This window comes from Embiotoca jacksoni, unplaced genomic scaffold (genome assembly GCF_022577435.1).
Source record: "Embiotoca jacksoni isolate LCO1_2020_lvr unplaced genomic scaffold, fEmbJac1.0.p SCAF_25, whole genome shotgun sequence".
Lineage (NCBI taxonomy): Eukaryota > Metazoa > Chordata > Actinopteri > Embiotocidae > Embiotoca > Embiotoca jacksoni.
The window spans coordinates 4391000-4411682 of record NW_027185376.1 but is presented as its reverse complement, the minus strand read 5'-3'; the positions used below and the strand labels follow the sequence as shown (position 1 = coordinate 4411682).

General features: G+C 42.5%; 1 protein-coding gene across 11 annotated transcripts in view; it reads right to left on the bottom strand.

Moving 5' to 3' along the window:
* Positions 1-20683, bottom strand: part of LOC138204433 (RNA-binding Raly-like protein) — a 98171-nt gene that overhangs the window by 40972 nt on the left and 36516 nt on the right. For all 11 annotated transcript variants that reach the window (XM_069159695.1, XM_069159690.1, XM_069159697.1 and 8 more), the window contains exon 2: positions 14398-14671. In XM_069159695.1, the coding sequence (XP_069015796.1) occupies positions 14398-14653 (256 nt within the window). In that variant the 5' untranslated portion in view covers positions 14654-14671. The remainder of the gene's footprint in view (positions 1-14397; positions 14672-20683) is intronic.

Here is a 20683-nt window from a genome sequence, read left to right as displayed (position 1 = left end):
GTAAAAGAAGACAGCGATCAATGTCCCAAGGATGACAAATGGCAGATTGTCAGGTTGGCTTTTTAGCAAAGACCTTTATGAGATGGAAGTGCTCCACATCTGTAAGGCACCGTCTCAGAAGCCTCACCGTTAACACTGTTGTGAACGCATCTGTTGTCAACACATCTGTTGTCAATACTACCCAACTGTGACTTATTTGAACATATTTTTAAACAAAATTTAACAAGATATTTTCAGCACAGAAACGTGCACAAAACCTCTTGGTTGCATGAAAAGAGTCAAAACTGGACACAGCAGCAAAAATCAGACTTTTGGACTTTTTACAACCAAAACAATGTGTTTGTGTGTGTGTGTGTGTGTGTGTGTGTGTGTGTGTGTGTGTGTGTGTGCGTGTGTGTGTGAGTTTAGGTGTGACTGTTGACTTTTTACCGTGATACGACTCTACAGCATCATTAGTTCTTTTTCTTGACAGGTACTTATTTACAATTAAAGACACCAACAACATAAAGCATAATGGTAGATTCTTATGTCGACCCCTGTGTACAATACAATATACCGTCTTACACACACGTCATGTGACATGTACAGTGTATGAATTGCATCATACAAGAAAAACAAGCTCCTTAATATAGTTATAGAGCAAAATTCAAATGAAAAGCACCTTTTTACATATAAAAACAAAACCAACAAAAAAATTGTGCATTTATGGATTTCGAGAAGAAAATGGATTATACTTTGATAAACAGACAATTTCTTGTCAGATCCTTGAGAGAAAAGACCGATCTGTAGCTGAAATACTCAGGAATCTCTTCCTGTCTGCTTTTGAGGAAACGGCAAGAACAGTTGAGATGAAAATGAGCCACAATTGGTCAGTTTATCATTATGTGAATACTTAAACGTTGATATAACTGATATGTTTCATTGTTGATGAGTTCATCATTTCAGTTATAAGTGAGGGCATGGTTTTCTTTTATTACTTTGGTCTTTACATATTTTATTTTAACCAACGGGCTAAATAATTCTGACCTCAAATCTCCTCTCAAACCCACTCTCCCGAAGTGACTAAAACTAAGGTTAAACCAAAGGAGAGTTTTAATGCTAACAAATGGTTCCAGGTCCAAAAGTAGAACAAATTAAACTCAGGGAGCTGGAACAAAAGGTTCCAGATTAAAAAAAAACAAAAAAAAAACAAGACAGGCAAACAAGCAGATGGTCGGAGCAGCGTCCAAACGCAGACAACATCACGGGGAACAAAAAGCCGAAACACACAGGAATACGGAAACGACCAACTGAGAGAGAGTGAAGGAGGAGGTTTATAAATAGAGGGGCTGATGGTGAAGTGGGAGCAGGCAGTGCAGAGACATGACAAAGTGGAAACAGGTGAGAATACTCAAAAAGGGAAGAGAAACACACAAGGACAGGATAAGGGAGAATTTCAAAATAAAACAGGGAGCACATCCACCCAAACTGAAAAGGAGACTAAAAGAGGGACAGAAAAAAAAAAAAATAAATCTGAAACCATGATGTAAAAACCACGAGGTGAGCTTTGTAAAACATGAGCATCAATGGTAAAATAGATTTGCATTAAATAACTAATAATGTTTTGATGAAGCGCAACATTAAAAATCCAAACAGAACACTGCTAGTTTCCAACACAGTGTTTGATAAGGTTTTCATTAAAAACTACAAGTCTTTCTGCGCCGACTCGTGAGTGGACGACAGTTTTCATTATAGAAAATGATATATAATAATAGTCCATTAAGAGACATGTATAAATATCTGCTTGCAACTACATGATTAACTATCTAATAAATGTTCTTCTACTACTTAAAAAAAAAATAGTAAACACGAGATATTAAAGCGACGTTTTACGATAAGACGGTAGACATTAATATGGGTGACATTATTGTGATTCAAAATATGATTTATTGATCTAAATAGGAAAGTGACACACTAATTATTGTAATAACACCACCGTTGTTTTGCGCCTTTGGCATAACAACAGGTCGGAGCTGATAATGTCATCCCATAAATAGAGTTAAAGTGCGACTGGACATGAAATACACGAATGTCCATCACATATTTCAACCGATTATAACATACACGTGTACGCAAATGTCTTTCTACATCAGTTATGCCCTCATGAACAGGCCTGCAATTTTGACGTGCATCAAATCTGAAGGCAAAAATCCATATTTGCAAATTTGAACGAGTGACTCCTGAGCACATTGAGGTTAAACCCCATGACCATTCCCCCCTCTCACAAAAAGGTAACTTAGGAAACTAATTCCAACTCAATGAATCCACTCAGTGAAATGACATTTCAGGAACGAGAGCAGAAACACAGGGCACGTAAAACGTGCGAGGCGTTTGAATGCGTCGTGATGTCAGACACGAGCGGCAATAACCGCCGTGCGCCCACCGCGTGGCGCTGCGTGACCGCGGAGTGAAAAAGCGCCTTCTTCTTTTTTTTTTTTTTTTTTTTTCCCCAGACACTTTCAGTGAAGCTCCGTGTCCTCCACACGCGAGGAGATGAGACTGACGCTGTCTTGACCCATCAGCTCAAACCAAATTAACGCTCTGATGAATCTCCCCTTTTGTTATAACAAGAGCTCGTCTCGGCCGGGGCTCAAATTTCATGTGACAGGACGGCTCCCGCAACTCAAAGTAATGAAGGCGGCCCCACAGAGCTCGTTAATAATTCTGTCACACAGGTAGACGCACACTTTTACAGCTGGAGTCCCAGAACTCATCAGCTCCAAAGGCCCACTTAGAAATATTTGTGTTCCGTAACCTGCAAACCGATGCCGTGTTTCCAGATGACGTACTTCTTTCTCCTTAGTGCGCTGACGGATAAGTGCTCTTGCATGTTAAGGACTCTTACTCGGGTAGTGCAGGAATTTAGACAAGGCGGCGTGCTCTGACAGGAAATGACCTCGGCATGCGGAACACCTCACCCCGCCCCAAAAAATATCTGCAGCTTTGGTTATTCTACCCAGATTTTTTTTTTTTTTTTTTTAAACGTGTTTTTCCTGTTCTCTATTTAACACACTCGATAAACACGCTGATTCTTCTGTCCAGCAGCAGCAGCAGCAGCAGCAGCGGAAAACAAACACTTTTGGAAACACTTTTCCAATTTGAAAATCCTTTTACGTCGGTGAAAAGGACAACGTTGACGTCACTCTGACCGCCCCCTCCTCCTTCATTATCTCCTTGTAATTTTCCTCTTCTGGCACATACGTGACTCCTGTTTCTGCTTTTACACAATAATTATTGTTCTGCAACTTGTTTACCACGTCCTACATCCTCCGCCAAGGCCACGGGGCTAATGAGGACGTGCGAACGGAGCTGCAAGGAGTTGTCAAGGTCAGGACTGCTCTTCAAACCAGCTGCCGTCCATCGAAAGCCTCCCCCGCCCTCGCACGTATCGTTTATTTCCCCCCCCCCCCCGGAGACGCACAGCGAGCATCTGTGCGTTATTCCTCCTCTCTCTCAACAGATGACGACAGAAGTTTGGGTCATCCTGTCAGCTCAGGACGGTGCGCCCCGATTAACGTCTTCGCTTTCTCCAAAAAAAAAAAAGAAAAAAAAAGACACCGAACTCGTATCCAAAGTTGAGTTTCAGCGTCTTCGTCAAATCTGCAGCGATTATGCAAAACATTCAGGACACTTTTTACATTTTTTTTTTTTTTACTTACGAAAAAGGTCAATTCAGGTAGAAGTAATTATTCCTCACTGATTTCCCTAATTAAATCTATACCAGTCACAGAGGGAGGAAGCACTGATAAAGGCAAAGAAGCCGAGTTTGAGAAAAGACGTTTCAGCTTTGAGATAAGTGCAAAAAAGAAAAAAGGGGGCTGCAAAAATGTCACAGATGTTTTTTTTTTTTTTTTTTTTTTGCTTAATCGCTGAATATTCAACTTTTTTGGGTGTCTCTTCTGTCAGGGAACAAATCTGTACCCTCTCAGTTGCGGCGTAATCCTTCTTCGCTGCTCTCCCTCCACCCAAAAATAGCACAGGTTCGAGGTCTAAGAAGGCCAAGTGGCCAGTTTTGTCATGCACCGCTGCTCTAAACAGTGCTCCAAGTACCCCGGGATGGTAATGGCCTGTAACTGGATGGAGTCAGAGAGGGTTGTTGTTTTTTTTTTTTTTTTCTCTCCTGGCTGCAGCAAAGTGTTGACCGCAATAAAACTGTGGTACAGTTAGTTAAATGCCGTCGACGCTCGGCGCGACCTTTTGCCGGACGGTTGAGCGGCCCGAGGGGGGGGGGGCCCGGCGAGTCCCCGTCCTCCAAGCTGTGGAGGAAAGAACTCCGACGAGGAGCAACCGGACGCCGTGAGTCACGACGAGCGCTCATCTTCCCGGGCGCGGTTAGGATGAAAGAATGAGGGGAAAGAGTGGAGGCAAAAACTACCGCGAGAGGTCGAGGGGATGGGAGGGAGAATAGATGCTAAGTCAAATCAGGAAACGTGAGAGGAGAAGGGAACACATGAGAGAGCAGGATATTGCTCGAGGCGAGGTTAGGGTGGTTGTTTTTTTTGTGTTGTTTTTTTTTTTAATGTTATTTTGTTTATACTGTCCATCTTCATTCAAGAAGGGGGGTGGGTGGGTGGGGAGGGTGAAGTCCCCAGTGAGTCTGTCACAGTGATTCTTAATCCATGCACTAAAGCAGGGGAGAGTCGTAGGGGGGGTTTGCACCGCGGAGCATTGGGGGGGGGGGGGGGGGGGGGGGGCGGCGGGTCTGCAGAAAACGCTCCGGGTCGCAGTAATTATCGCACGTGTAATCGCAAGTCACGAACCATTACTCGCACAATACGTCACCTTTCAACGCCCGGATTCCTCTTTTCTTTTTCTTTTTTTTTTTTCTTGCTTTTTTTTTTTCCAAATCCCTCTCGCTGAGCCCGAGGTGCGCGTGGACGATTACGGCATGAATTAAGAGACGGACATGACTGACCGGATCAATTATTATGAAGCGTTAAAGGGCGGATCTTCCCGTTCGCCAGCGGCGGCCGGTGTCAGAGCGTGTTACGAGAGTCGTGTCTGTTTAGCCGGTGCGCCGCAGTGGTCTCTGTCATTGCGGGACCCGCGCACCTGCTCGCGAACGCACAGCTTGCTTTTTGAAGTATTATCTCTCAGCATGCACGAGCGGAGCGCCGGTAAGAACACTAATCCCGCACAAAAAGCTCATTACTCTCGATACACGTCGCTGAGGCTCTCACAGATAAAGTCGGTGAGGACAAGCTTCTTCAGTTAATGTGCTTATTCCAAATATGTTATCTAATCCCAACCAACATGCATGTCTACTGTAAGATACTATTTTTTTTTTTTTTTTTTTTTTTTTTTTGGGGGGGGTGGGGGGGGATTCATTCAAGCCCATCCTGTCTGCATCCCCCTGCCCTGATTGTGACCCTGAACTCTGCACAAGTGGTTTTGATTATGCATGGAGAACAATTATCCACCTCTGGTCTTCTTCATCAGTCCAAAGCTGCTCTCCCTTGTTGTCTTCCCCCTTTTTTTTTTTTTTTTTTTTCTCTTAAGATGGATGTAATATTAATGAACACATTCCAGGATGCTTGTTAAGTTTGAAGTTAATTGTTTTTCCTACTGCCAGTGCAGCTCATCTCGGACGTGGCCCCCCATCTAAGGTCCATTGAACTAGAAGAGCGCAGAAGCTCCAGGAATCCTCAGTCAGCTAAAAACAAAAGAAGTGTAGCCTCCGAATTGAAGGTGGCTGGTAGGTCAGCTGGAAAATATGAAGACAGAAATGAAAATGGATGTGTCTTCACCCTGCTCGTGTCAACATCAACGTCACGCCTCGGATCCTCGCGTGGCCGGCGGCGGGTGCAGTGTTTCTCTCCAGAATTAATACAAACACTTAACACTTGTGTCATTGCTGGTATTAGTTTCCCCCCCACCCCCCGACCGTTTTTTCTTTTGACCTTAATAAAATCCCTCGTGTAGAAAAGTACCGAGCTGGTAACCTGGACCTACTTTAGGCCTAATGCAATGCTATTGCTTTTCATAAGGAAATATTTCACGTTCAAAATAACAAATATGTCAAATATTTCTTTGCTTTTTGGCAAACACAGAATATGTTATTCTATATGTTGTATGCGTTTGTTATTATTTTTTTTGTACCGAATGAAATAAACAAATCAACTTAACATCAGTATGACACACGTGTGACCCTTATAATGCATTGCAAAAAAAAAAAAAAAGGTCATCCACATATGTGTATATGTTGCGCATATATGTGTGTTTCCTTTTCAGCCCATACACATTTTTTCAATACAGTCTGGGAACTATTAGCGTTTGTACGGCCGCTCTGAAGGGCGGGGCCAATCAGCGACTGGCGTCGGTGGTTAAGCACGTTTGTCCCGCCCCTCCTTCACTGTGATTGGACAGCTAGTGACAGTGACGAACGCAACGTTGACCGAACAATAACATCAACTGCTATGAAGTGTTAGCCTTTGCGTGGCTTTTGATAGCGTAATTCACAAATGGGAAAAATTTACAATCTACTGAATATTTTTTTTTTGAGCATTTTGCTTGTTTGAGAGTCACTTTGACAAACGTGGCGTGGTACGAAAATCCAAAACATGCCAGCTCACGACTGATCACAATTCATGATGACATATAACACTATATTAAGTAGCCTGTTGCTAAATGACCTAAATGTGAAAAGAAGTCACTTTTCTCGTATCCATGATTTAAAAGCGATCATATATAACTTAATGATATCATAATTAACATATAGACACCTGCAGGCTGAACATACAGAAAACAATGAAAACAAGCCCGGTTTCTAACTCGTACGTATGGGCATACACACCACACACACACACACGCACACACACACACACACACACACACACACACACACACACACACACACACACACACACACACACACACACACACACACACACACACACACACAGTATGCCCACACGCAGAGACACAAACACAGCTTGCTGGAGCCCACTGAGCCCCGTGCTCTGATTCACAGCTCCGTGTTTCTCTGCCTTCTGAACCCAGGTTTCTAATCAGAGAATTAGCTGCAGTTTCCCCTGCCAAAATCCACACTGTAATCCATCTCACTTTGTCCACACTGTGGCTCAAGCCCCACTAAAGCATTTGTCAGTATGTATGAAAGGGAGAAAGGGATAGAGAAAGGGACAGAGAGAAAGGGATCCTGGCAGCTGGGGGAAATGTGATTTCCCTCGTTCCCCGGGTGGCTTTATTATAAAGCCTATTAAGCGCACAATGACAAACTTTTACATTTCTTCAGTGTCGTTTCCACAAAAGAAACATGTTCTTATATTCCGAAACCATTACGGCTCAGATAAATCCCGTACTGTCCGTGTCACCCGCGTGACTGTGTGCCCGCTTGCCGCTCTGTTGTGCCTGCTGTTATGGATGCTTTTGTTGAGCGGCGGGTCAGGCCAACTGTGCATCGAACGTCCGGCCCCGGTCTCTCGGAGCGTGATTAATGAGGGAGGAGACGGACGGCCGGGGCGCATTCTAATCATCCACAAGGGCACGGGAAGGTACGGAGAGGGAGACTCGGAGAACGAAAATAGATTTCATGTTGATATTACATATTTGCGTGAAGTGTTTCTGCCCGCATTAAAAGCCCCTTTTACGGAAAGCTGGATTTTTCAAACGCTTTTTCCATCTGCGATCATACACACTGCAGGGCCTCACATCCGCACGCGCTCAGACCCGGCGAATATTCTTACAGCCTCAGAAGCAAACACTGGGACATGAAAGATACAGAGAGGGCCTTATGGGGGATAGCTTTGGCAAGCCTCAGTCCAGTGGATCAGGAGGAATTTGGCCCATCTCGTTGCATACTGCAATGCCCGCGGGGGCCTCTCACTCATGACTGCGTCCAAACCTGGCTCGCAAAAATAAAGTTAGTGAGCTGTGCAGTTATTGTAGACATAGTTGGAATTATCTATGCAAATTTCAAAAGCCATGAGCGAAGCCTGTGAATACTAATGGTGAACGATGGAGAGAATTACAGCAGCCAGGTGGAGAAGACGCAAGAAGGATCGGTTTGGATAGACATTAAAGAAGGAAACCCCCCCCCCCCCCCCCCCCCCCCCCAGGATATTCACTTACAACGCTAAGCCCGTCATATTCAGTGAATTCAAGGAGTCCCATGTATTAAGTGGACGAGTTGTAATTGGCTTTATAGCCTCGTGTGCCTCCATATTTTGTCTGTGTGAGTTTCTTTGAATCTCTGCACTAAATGGGGAGAAAAAACCTTCACACTTTTAATTGGGGGAACCGACACCAAATTTTGAATTTAAGATGACCCATACGCTCACAAAAATCTCTCTGCAAGATATCAGTTTTGAGCCATGTGAGGTCTTACGATGAATGCTTGCTGAGTTGCAGCGCAACGACGTCAATAGAAATAAACAAGACCGACTGTACAACCACGCTAACTATTCTGTGAGACTGCGACACATGCCAACAAGCCAACGATAAGCGACTACGACGTTCATTATCTCTGGCAATCTTTGCTTAGCATGTCAGCATGGCAAACTAACAACATAAATGTTCGCATGCTATCGTTTGCCAATCAGCAGTAAACACGAAAAGGCTTTTAGACTCTCGTTAGTTATGCTGATTTTGCAGAGTGACTTTCAAGGAAAAATATTTTTAGTTCGACCGTCAGTGGATCCTGCATCACGCCGTATATAAATGGGTTGGCGTGTAAATGGGGGTCACGGCAGCAGGCGCATTCTGAAACTTTGGTCCTAAATTTCAGACCCACCGTGAGAATTTTGTCACTTGTTCCATCTTTTATTCGAGAAGCTCTGAACCGGCAATCAATGGACTTCTCTCACCGTGAACACAGCGTATGGGACAGCCCAGAATTGTAAATTGTAAACGGGACTTTGAGAGAAGTGAAATCTGTTATACGTGTACTTTAAATATTCCACGACAACATCACCTTTAATTTGCCAATTATCTACAGGAGTAAAAAAAAAAGAAAGTAAAATCCGACATTCAAGTGGATCCATACAATTACTTGGCCACGTGTTAAGCGGTACTCCATGCACACTCGCCTTCTACCTGTCCATGCTCATTCCTCTCCTTCCCAGAGTAGTTTACTTTCTGTGTCCCGTGCTGCTTGCTATGCATCATGTTGGCTCAAAATGACGATTGATTGCAGTGCCACTGCCTTTGTAATCCGCTTAGGATGGATTTTGCATCTAAATCACTTTATTATTTATGTGCCTAACTCTTGCCAATGCCATTTGGAGGCAGTATGATTGGTGATCCATCACACATTATCCTTCACTGTGGTCATTAATATTGTAATGGGATGGACCTTCACCATGAAACTTCCAGGTGGAAGGTAATGCAGATCTCTTCAGGGAGGGTCAGGCTCCTCCAAACAGGAGTCAACGGAAGAAAGATTATCAGGTGTACTCGCTGCCGGACAGACTCTCCTGAGATGTTGTTAGTTTGGCCTCTCTCTGCTATCAACCTCTCTCTGCCCATCTCCTCTTCTCCTCTGCTCCCAGGTTGCACAGCAGCTTGCATCTTCCTACGTGGCCTCTCTTAGAAAAATATAGGATGTTATTCTTTCATTGTTCTTTTCCATCAGGGCTTCAATCGTCACCTGCAATCACGGGCATCTGCTGCCTCCAGGCAGGCAGACAGACACACACACACACACACACACACACACACACACACACACACACACACACACACACACACACACACACACACACAAGCACACTGTGCCACCTCAGGACACAGTTGAAACAACCACCTCCGTAGATGAGAATAACGAGAAAAAGATAGATATTCATCTTTCGGCATAAAGGGCAAGAGTGATATGCATCACAAACAATTACACAATGAGCTTTTCATAAAACCTCTGAAAAGTTCCCAAAACTTTGGTTTCATTTCAACTGCAATACATGGCAGTAAATGTTAAGAAGGAAAGGTTATTTTCGGTGTGCCTTATGGATTAGGGAGCACAGCATCCACAGGATCTGGAGGCACCAGGGAATGCTGGGACAGCTCAGGGCAAAACAAATCTGTCACTCGTTGTCATCACGACACCCCGCCGCGTCCGCTGAAGAGCGCGGCCATCGAGAGACGGCACATGGATCTCAGTGGGAGAAGAAGGAAACGGCACAGATGCATTTGAGGGTTCATGGATGCCAGCAATCATCATGTCACCGTGTCGCGAGGAACTCCCCCACTCAGCTTTTAGCTAGAGGGAAGGGAACGCACAACAACAACAACAACAACAAGTGAAACGCACAGATTTTTGCACTTAGTGTGCCCTTGATGTCGCAGTAGAGCAGCTGACTTCAGATGATCTTAATCCTCATGCGGTTGTAAGTGATTCTTTTGTGATTGTAGAGAAATTCAAACGAGTTCTGGGGCTGGAAGAAACAAAAAGGATTTGAAGGTTTCAGCACCATGGAGAGCACCTTGAGTCCAATACAATTCAATCATTTTGAGCAGGATTTCAATATATTGAACAATGAGTACACAAAAAAACTGCTGTAATCAGTATTTTTTATATTAACAGCAGATGAGATATCTTTTGGTAATGCGAATAGGGGGGTCACTAATACTGACAATTAATATTACCTCTGCAGTTTCCCTTGGTTTTATGGCACATTTAATTAGTTGACTTACTAATTTATGGACCACGACTTTACTGTTTTTGTTCAGACCACAAGCTCATCGGAGTTGTTTTCAGGCTCCTGTATTTAGTGAAAACCACTGTAAAACTACCTGTCCAGCACCAAACGGAAGAAAGATGCAGCTAGCTGGTGCGGCATTATTGCAACCTCGTGGGCCAGATATTTCCCTCAGTAGTCGGTAACAGGAACACGAGTTCTTGTATGATAACTGCTAAAACAGAATACTACATAACAACAACAGCATGGTCTTCAGCGTTTCGGCACCTTGTAAAAGGCATAAAAGCAAAATAAAAGATATATACTCCGACTCCGTTATATGCATGTTAAAGCCACATTTTAAAATGTTTTACTGGATTTTTACTGTAAATTAAAACGAGTGTTCCATTAAGACCTACTTATGGTCACAAATATTAAAACTAATTTTGAAAAGCACAGATGCTTCTTCAGTAAAAACAACAACAACAACAACTAAAGTGTGTGAGGAAAAATGCTGCTCCTCCTTTGAGTTACAGTGTCATTCACAAATTGTTTGATTGATGTTGTCATGTAGTTTGTCTTTAGTTCAGTGTCCTGTAATATTGTAATTACTTGTTAACTAGATGCCAGAAAGCAAAAATAGATCTTTGAGTGTTTGGTGTTGACTGACACTATAGTCCCACACACAGGACGTTGAAATGCTATTCAGCTGATAAATATTCAAAATATTTATTGAGGATAGTGAGACATTTCCATGACAACAGTCAATATTTCATATTTGGACAAATAATGTGCTTTTTTCGTAAGTTTCTACTTTTTATATTAGCAGGAAAATTACAGAGCTCTATCATTGATTGACACACATCATTGCCTGTTTATTGAGACACATTTTAAGTGTTTCATTTCCATGGAAAGGCAGACAATGACGCAAAATTGTTCACGTCTGCTCTGACTTTCTGAATATTCATCTTTGCTCATGTGAAGTGCTTTTAGGAAATTATTCTTTGTGCTCGTAACTCTGGATCGAATTGAGATGCAGCCTGCCTTTCAGAGTAGCATCACACGTACTGTTATTTAGCAATAATTGCAGTGCTCCCAGAGATCCTAGATATGATCTCATGAACTCATATTCATATTTGATTGGGTAATGGGGCATCCATTTTTCATTCAGCAGAAAGGGGAGGAAGGTGCTGCCAGCTGTGTTATTATAAAAAAAAAATTTGCATTCGTTCATCAGCTGTTTTACATCCACACACACACACACACACAACACACACACACACACACACACACACCACACGCGCGCGCCGCGCACACGCGCACACGCAAACAGTGACAGTCTCATCTCCAGTGGTGGCGGCAGGCTATGACCTTTGATCCTTGTGTACCATTGAGTACACAGATTAGTCTTCACCAGTGTGTCTGAGAAACTGAAGGGATCTGTGCAGCCGGAGTATGATTTGATTATTCCACTGACCTCTTTTCCAGTGGCCACTGCCTTGCGAAAAGCATGCTTTTCAAATGTCCCTCCTCAACAACGGGTTTTGCATCTTTTTATACTTGAGCCGGGCGATCACGGTAAACACAGGCACCGGCGGCTTCCCTCTCAAAACTGACGTGAAATCAGCTCGCAGGTAATAACACGTTAATGAAACGTTTTCAAACAGGAAGCCTCCGCCTTCGCGGAGGTCATTCCTCAACTCTACATCATTATGTGACTGATTCATTTCTCTGCCATGTTAATATAAAAAAGCATCAGCTTGGGAGGATGAGGACTGAGGGTGGCCTTAATTGTCAATTAAGGGAAGTATCTCCCAGTCCCACACCCGCCACATGACTTGTAGATTGAGCGATAGTGGCGAGGGCTGGATTGCCTTGCTTCGGGGTCGGTGTGAAATGATCTCTGGAGTAATGAAAATACTTTCGATTATGTTTGCTTTCTCGACCAAAAAACAAGCAATCGCACATGAAGAGAGTCAAAACCATTTGCGGAGTCACAAATAAAAACACTGGCATTCTTATTATGGATATGGTAAAGTGCTCAATGATGGTTTTTGACTGCCTGGTGACTAACGTAGTTGCGAAAGGGTTTTTAATAAATGGTGTGTTTTTCTGCTTATTCACTGATTACGACATCCATTATACCAAATATCAATCTAATGAACGACTTCAAGAGCAAAAACACATTAGCTCCCATTAATCAGACAAAGAGAGATCATCATTACTTGATCTTGATGTTTTATCGTGATGGATAAATTGTAAGATGCAAAATATCTTAATTTTTGCTATATTTTTAGAAAGCTTCAATAATAAAATCTCATTTCAGAGGGAACATCTTATTTGTTAGGTGTGCGGACAAAAAAAAAAATAAAAAAAAAATCCAATAACTGGGTGGCTGGATCGTTATATACTTGCGGGTCCAGAGTGGGATACCATGTCAGTGCCGTGTTTTACCTCGCCTAGGCGTGGAAAAGTAAGGTGCCTTTAGTTTAGGTACCAAAAACCACTTGGTCATGGTTTGGAAAAGATATCTTTAAAGAAGTCCATGTTGTTTTCTCACGTACTCAAACCCTGGTCCCCGAAGGATATACATGTATATGGAGGCAAAAAGTCACATTGACACGATGTCTTCCAGGGGACTACCAGACAATTACATGCTTTGGCAGGATACCAGGCTGGAAATAACATTTGTTACTTACATAAATTATATATTTTAAAACCAAACCCTGATCTTTTCCTGACCCAAGTAGGTATTGGTTCGTAAACCCAAGGCACTTTGAGCATATCTCTTATATGTACTGCAGTATTTAATGCCCTGGGATTGAGAGTGGGTTGTACTATCCAGTCACGATCCTTTTAAAATTATGTTTTATAGCTGTAGTGTCGAGGAATATTCCCTGTTGTATCTTTGCAATTCATTCCAAGGCTTCACAAAGATGTTTTAACAAGATAAGGCAGAGACAACGGCCTTCACAGACAAAGCTAACTCCACATTCACACTTAAATGGTAGCTTTGTTTGCTTCTGGGAGTCACACAAGTCTGCACAAGGAGTTTTTGACAATGCTTGGCTAAATTAATTCAAATTGTCTGGAAAGTTACCTCGTGACTCACATTTTCCAATCTCTGAAATATTTTGCCTCCCAGCCACGAGCAAAACAAGATGTGAATACCAAAACTTTTCACAGTCAACCTCCGCAAAACCAACCCACTACAAAGTGCACGCACGGTGGAGAATCAGTGCTCGCACAGCATATTGTAGCTGCATCTCAAGCCACTTAACACATTCTGCTCTGCTCTAAATAGTATGTCACAAGAACTTTGACGCTTTTTGCAAGTTGCTGCTCTGTAAATGTTAAAATCAAACTGCGCATACATCCACAAATGGATCAGTTAACGGATTCAGTGGGGATTTTCTCCAAAACAGCATGACAACAAACACTGACACTTCAGCATTTAAGAGCCAACCGAGGGTCTAAACCAAAAGTCTGAGAGATGCCCGAGGCATTTTTTTGTTCCCGAGAGAGACAATCCATCCCTCCAGCAAAGATCAAGCTTAACGAAAACATTTTGTATTTCAAGGGGAAAGTTTTTTGTGAAGTGCAGTATAGACGGTATCTTACTGGCCCTTCATAAGTTCCTAATGACATCTGCAGTGCGAGCGCTACGGAAAATATCTCGGATGGGAGGGGGGGGGGGGGGGGGGGGGGGGCAAAGAAAATGAACACTCACCAAGAGGTTGTCCAGCGATAATGCGGGAATTCTCTCCCGCCACAGCCGCTCGGGCGTTCCTTTCGCTGATGTACTGGACGAAGGCGTAACCCTTGTGCACGGAGCAACCCACTATCTTGCCGTACTTGGCGAAGATGACCTCTATGTCGGTCTTCTTGACGATGGCTGTGTTGAGGTTGCCGATAAAGACTCTGGAGTTGAGGGAACGAGGGTCATTCTTGTTGGTCACGTTGCTGGTCTGGATTTTACCAGTCATTCTCCTCCAGTTGCCCTCCTGGGACACAGACAGAGGGGGGAGGAGGGGAAGAGCTTTAGAGGTCGGACAGGCCAACTCCGGCTAATTCCGCTCCTAAAAGAAAGTCCCAAAGTGTGCAATATTAAATTGATACATCACGAGATTAGAAAACATGTAATCATGTGAATAAATTAGAAACACTAGAATGACACAATTGACAAATTCATTTCAGGAATTATTAATACACATTCAAATTTCATTTCATGACAGTGGACTTGACACCAACCTGTAAATGTACATTGTTCTTGCTTTTCAGAGCTATGCCTCTTTCTGGAATAAAAAAACAACTTTAATATCACAACTCTACATAAACGTGTAGAAAACAGGACAGTTCGCTTCAATATAGCACGGCAAAATTCCAAAGTAATTCCCTTTATTTATCTCTTATATGTGCAGTCTGTGGTAATTCTGCATGAGGCAGTTTGCTGATCTTAGTTTTTTTTTTTTTTATTACCTTTAAAGACAGCAAGGCTACACATGCTTCTTAGCTTAGCTGAATACATTCAGGGTAAAATTGGCAGCGTGTTATTTTAATTATGTTTCTCAGGCAAAGACACAACTCTGAAGAGGAAAAACACACAGCCTTCTTCTTTGGTTCCTTTAGCGACGGGAGCTCGCTGGTTAACAAGCAACCTGCTGCTAAGAATGAATGCGGCCCGTTACTCCGCCTGAAGCTGGCGGCATGTGATTGATTGGCAGGTGACAAGTCCACTATCATGAAAAGTGACATTATGAAATATAATGTGACGTGACAAAAAAAATAAAAAATAAAAAATAAATAAATATAATAAAAACAGACTTCTGATTAGGAAATTTTGAAATATAAAATGTTACAATTCAATAAGAATGACACGTGTTAGCCTAAATTAAGAAGGATACATTTTCTTTCATGTTAATGAGATAAGTTTCAACAGCTACTTAAATTTCACTGTCAGCTATTTATATGATTATTCACCTCAGATGTTTGAATTTATTTATTTCATGTTGAACACTTTGGGGCTCCATGAAACATAAGGTTAGCACTTTTTCTAATGAAATGTAAATCAATCAATTTAAATACACTTTTTTTTTTTTTTTGTTGACGGAGGCTTTTGTTGTTGAAGGTTGACTCTTCGGTACGCGACTAATATCGAGTAAAGGTCACTGGCCAGTCAGCTGCTTACCTAAGCCACGTTGTGCATGGTTGAAACGCTCCCACTGATGGCTGAGTGGAGCATTAGAAGGAGCAACAATATGAATGTCGCAGTGGTTTTCTCTGCTTTGTGAGGAACCACAAACAGGAGCTGTCAGTGGGAAAGCTTTGCTATCTCAATACCCATATTGTTGCGTCCCTAATGCTTTGTGTGCCGTTTCACTGATCACAGAATGCGTAGGCTGTAATTCATGTTGCAGTTTTATTCCGACATTTTTGTGCCGTCAAGTTATCAGTGTACATTAGCCTCAGCTTTTGTAGGCCTCCCGAGCAATTATTTCTAAGTGACCTTTTCATCGTTTCAATGTTTGTTTCTATGGAAGATGATTAGCCGCAGGATCAGCGAAATGATGTCTACCCCGTGGAAAGGATGCACGGTTATAGTTGCATATTTAATTACAGTTATTGTGTAGCAGATAAATAGATAGATACACAGATACTGTATGTCCCACATGTTTCTCGTTGCTTTTCCTTTGATATTCTTCACAATTCCAGGCCACGATTTCATTTTTACGACGGTAAAAATCCAGGTTTTCATTACAGTTTATATTCCAGAATGGATTACACTTACTGCATTAAATACTGTGAAATATTGTAAAGAGAAACATTGAATATTCAATATTTTCCTGCTCCGAGTCTGTCCCTGACACACGGTGATAACAACTATTCAGCTTTGAGACGAAGAACCTGAATAATGGATCCAATCCTCGGTAAATAGGATTAGTAACCAAGGTAACGCTGATGTTGTTGGAATATCGTGCGTACACTCACACACACGTTTTCTCACCAGCAGTCCTTTTCTTTTTCTTCCCCCTTTATCCAGCATAATTTTCAATTGCAAGAGGCTGTGGATTCCTCCAGCTCACCCACTTCGACATTGTGTGGCCTCAGTCTCTTCACAATTACAAAATGACGTTTTATTGTGAAGTGCTGCACTATAATGGGTTTGTTCAACAAATTATATGGCGTAAGATTATGTCGTAAACACAGCGAGAAGATTTAATTCACAAACCGAATAATGACTACACTCTGTTGTAAGGTTGCTTCTTCTGAACCTTCAGAAGGAAGCTGCCCAGTTACTCTGGAAACCACAGCAGCCACGTGATGTTTACAGAGGATATATTCTCTGTCAGGCAGCCATTAAAACCGGAGTCTGAGATCATACTAACTAGCATTACGTCAACGAAACTCTAAAGCTATTTCCTTGAGTATCATCATCCACGACAGATGCATGACAATTCATGTTGTCAGTGCTGCATCGGTGCATTGTTTCGACACGTGGGAATAAACCGCTGCTCGCCATCCCTCAAGTGGCCGTGACATTTATCAGCAGCAGACACGGAAAATGAATGCGGTGCCGGCGTACCGACACGCATGCGCTAACACAAATGAGCTCCACAATGACCGCCTAACGGTAGTTTGAACCCCGGGTCCGACACCCGTCCCACATTGATGTCGGTGGACGGGTCACGGGGGACATGACAAATCAGCGGTAGAGGCCTCAGATTGCCTCTCTTGTCAGATAAATCAAGAGTTGGGCACTGGTCATGGAGCTGTTTCACCGCTCCTTAATGTTATACTTCATGTTGTTTTCGTTGGAGCAGGACAATAATTTATTCCATCAGTGTTTTTTTTTTTCCTGCTGACCTTGCCTTTAAGGATATTTACAATCTCCATTAAGCTTCTCATCCCGTGAGGTGATAGTGTCATGAGGAGAAACATGGAACGACGGCACAGGAAGTGATAGGTGCTGGGAATGTAATTGGCAAAAAATAATTGTTTTAGGGGGATTTGACATTTGTTGTCGGGAAAAAAAAAAAAAATCTCAAAGAGTTTTGTCCTGGAAACGCAGTCTGTAAACTGCTTTTAGAGTAAAAAAAAAATGATGACCTGGTGCCTCAAAACCCACTCTTTAAAAAATGATTATAGCTTCTACAGTACTGCTTTTTGTAAGTTAGGAGCAGAAGACAGATAAGTCTTCATTTCCGCTTTCATGCCGCCAACGTGCTCGTGTCAAAATAGGTGTCACATTTTTCAAAAGGGTGGATGTCTCCTTTTGGAGTTAAACACGTTGCTGTTCTGGCATTAAAAAAAACAAACCCTGGCATGCTTTGCCTTTTAATGTGTAACAACACCGAATCCTGATCTCTTGACAATAATAAAGAAATATGGGTGAGGTCAGTGGAAAAAAAAAAGAAGCACCAAGGTCGTGCTGTGGACAGTGTTGGGTTAAGAAAGAAAAGGATTAAGTGCAGAAGTAGCCATATTCCTGAGCTCTCCCTGGCTCTGTAATGCACTGTGCCTTGGTAGACAGCCTCTTTAAAAGGTTGTTGTTTAGCTCTGGCCACCTGCCTGATTTATAGACATTTTTCCATGGAGGGAGGGAACTCATTGAATTGATTCCTTTTGTAATTTCCTACCACTCCACCACTGTACATTTCTCTTCGCCAAGCTTCAGCCACTCCGCTCTGATTGTTGCCAAGGCAGCTCGACGGGCCTGAGGAAAGGCTGGAGAAGCTGCTCACTGAAACAGAACAGAGGAAAGGTAACCCGATACACCTTTTTCCAATGGTGTTGCTGCCACTTACTGCAAGGTGCAAATAATTGCCTCATGGTTTCTTTCCATTTATATCTTGTCTCAGAATGTGTCTGTCTGCCTGTGAAAGCAATGGCAACAACTGAGAAAGAAATAAAATAAATCCCCTTCTATTTGTAAATCAATGCCTCTATTTGTATCGTCAGCCGTGGAACATCTCAGCCGTGCAGCCGGCCATAAATTTGTGCACTTTTGTGAACTGTTGTCGGAGGCTGAAACTATTCTGCTCCACAAAGACAAACTGCAGTCACATTTTTATTTATTTTTTCTGATTTGACGGTAAAAGAACAGTGGCGGAAATTGGATTTAATAGAGGCCATAAACAAATTAAATGTCATGCGGGACATTCGCCTTTTCCACCTGCATCGTGAAATATGACTCTCGTCTCCAAGATAGAGAGACATAAACCTAATTTCCCCCCACATTTTCAATCAGCGGCTGCCCTTTGGCTTTATGAGTCAAGGCTCACAGTGCAGGACTGGAATTCAACTCGGGAAGACAGTGACGGCAACGAGCGTCTATAAAAAGGAGGAGGAGGAGGAGGAACAACTCTAATTTTGCCAGCCAAGGTTGTTTGAAGTGCTGTAAATGCTAAATACATTTTGGTCAATGGGACATTTACACCACCTCTCTATTTATGACAATCACTAGTCATTATTCAGGGATTTTTTTTCCCTTCTTTTTCTTCTCTGAACAATAGTTGCACAGAGCAAGAGGGTGAAATCTCTTAAGGCACTTACAGTCAGCTCTCGAATATGAATGGACTTCTTTGTTTGAAAGTTCTTAGACAATCGTGTTTAATTCACACACTATTAAAATATTGAATCAGACCTCGACAATTCTAAAAGTGGCTCACTTGATCACATGACCATGTAAGAAGTGAAAGAATTCAAATTGGCAGAGAATTTTTGGCTGATTTTGCAGTTTTCATCAGCTTCAATGAGCACTTTAGTTTTTTTCAGCTTATTGTTTTGGTTTGACGAGGCTGTTTTGGTTCACTCTTAATGCTTTGAGCTGTTTTTTTTCCCGTTACACCACGTGCTGTTGTCAGGAAAACTCCATTTTCCCAGCACCAAAACAGCAGGCAAGACACGGTTCACGAGTAGCATGCCGAACACAAGGAAGTATTTCCTTTAGGAGTTGGTGGAGAGCTAAAAAAGAAGAGTGGAAGTTGGACATCATCAGAGAAACAACTCCAAAAAAATGCTATTGGAACTCGTTATCTGGTAGTTGTGTAAACAGACGACAACTTGATAGCCAGAACAACTTAAAGCTGATAATACGTTGGTGCTCGGTTTCCAGCTTGTTGTACTGCACTGAAATTATTATTATTTGTTTAATGAATGATGCGGTCTGTGAAAGACTGGCTGTGATAGTCCAGGGTGTACCCTGCGCCCAAAGTGAGCTGGGATAGGATTCAGCCCCCCCCGTGACCCTGTTCAGGATAAAGCGGGTATAGATAATGGATGGTTGGATGGTTGGATGGATGGATGGATGGACGGATGAATGATGTTATCCTTAACCTAAAGAAAACAGTTAGATGCAACACCAAAATTTGGATTTCGGAGTTGGTGGTGACCAAAACTACGAGTAAATTGCTAATGTTACTCGGAGTCTGCAAATGTGCAGCGATATAGGCAACTGTTGGCTGACATGATCGCTTTCTTATCTTCCGAATTTTGTGTTTACTGCTTACTGTTTTAAGTGGCCAAAAACATGAATGTGATTTCAGGTCATAAGCCTGATAGCATCAGTCCAAACTAGCACAACAACTTTTTCTCCATTCATCCATCCATTCATCACCAACATGGACATGGACAGCTCTTTAATTAACGATGACAGTTCAGTCATGTAACTTATCATGTTTTTGAGTTGAAAATCATCCAAGAGGTGAAAATAAACCTGTATAGCCACATAAACTCCATCTTTCTGTGGCTAACCTTTCCCCTATTTTGCCTTGACTGGTGCTAATTAATTGGGTTCTGTTGCTCGAGGCACTTTTAACAACTTTGACGTGCTTCATTTAAAAAACATGGTATTCATATATGCTTGAGAATACCTATTTTACTTGGGTAGGTATGGTCTTGGAAGAAAGACTGTGTAGCTCATACATCTTATCTAACTTCAATACCCCAGCCTTTCACAGCGGGGCCTTTTCCTCTTACCTGCAGCAAACCTCATTCCAGTACAAATAGTAGGCTAT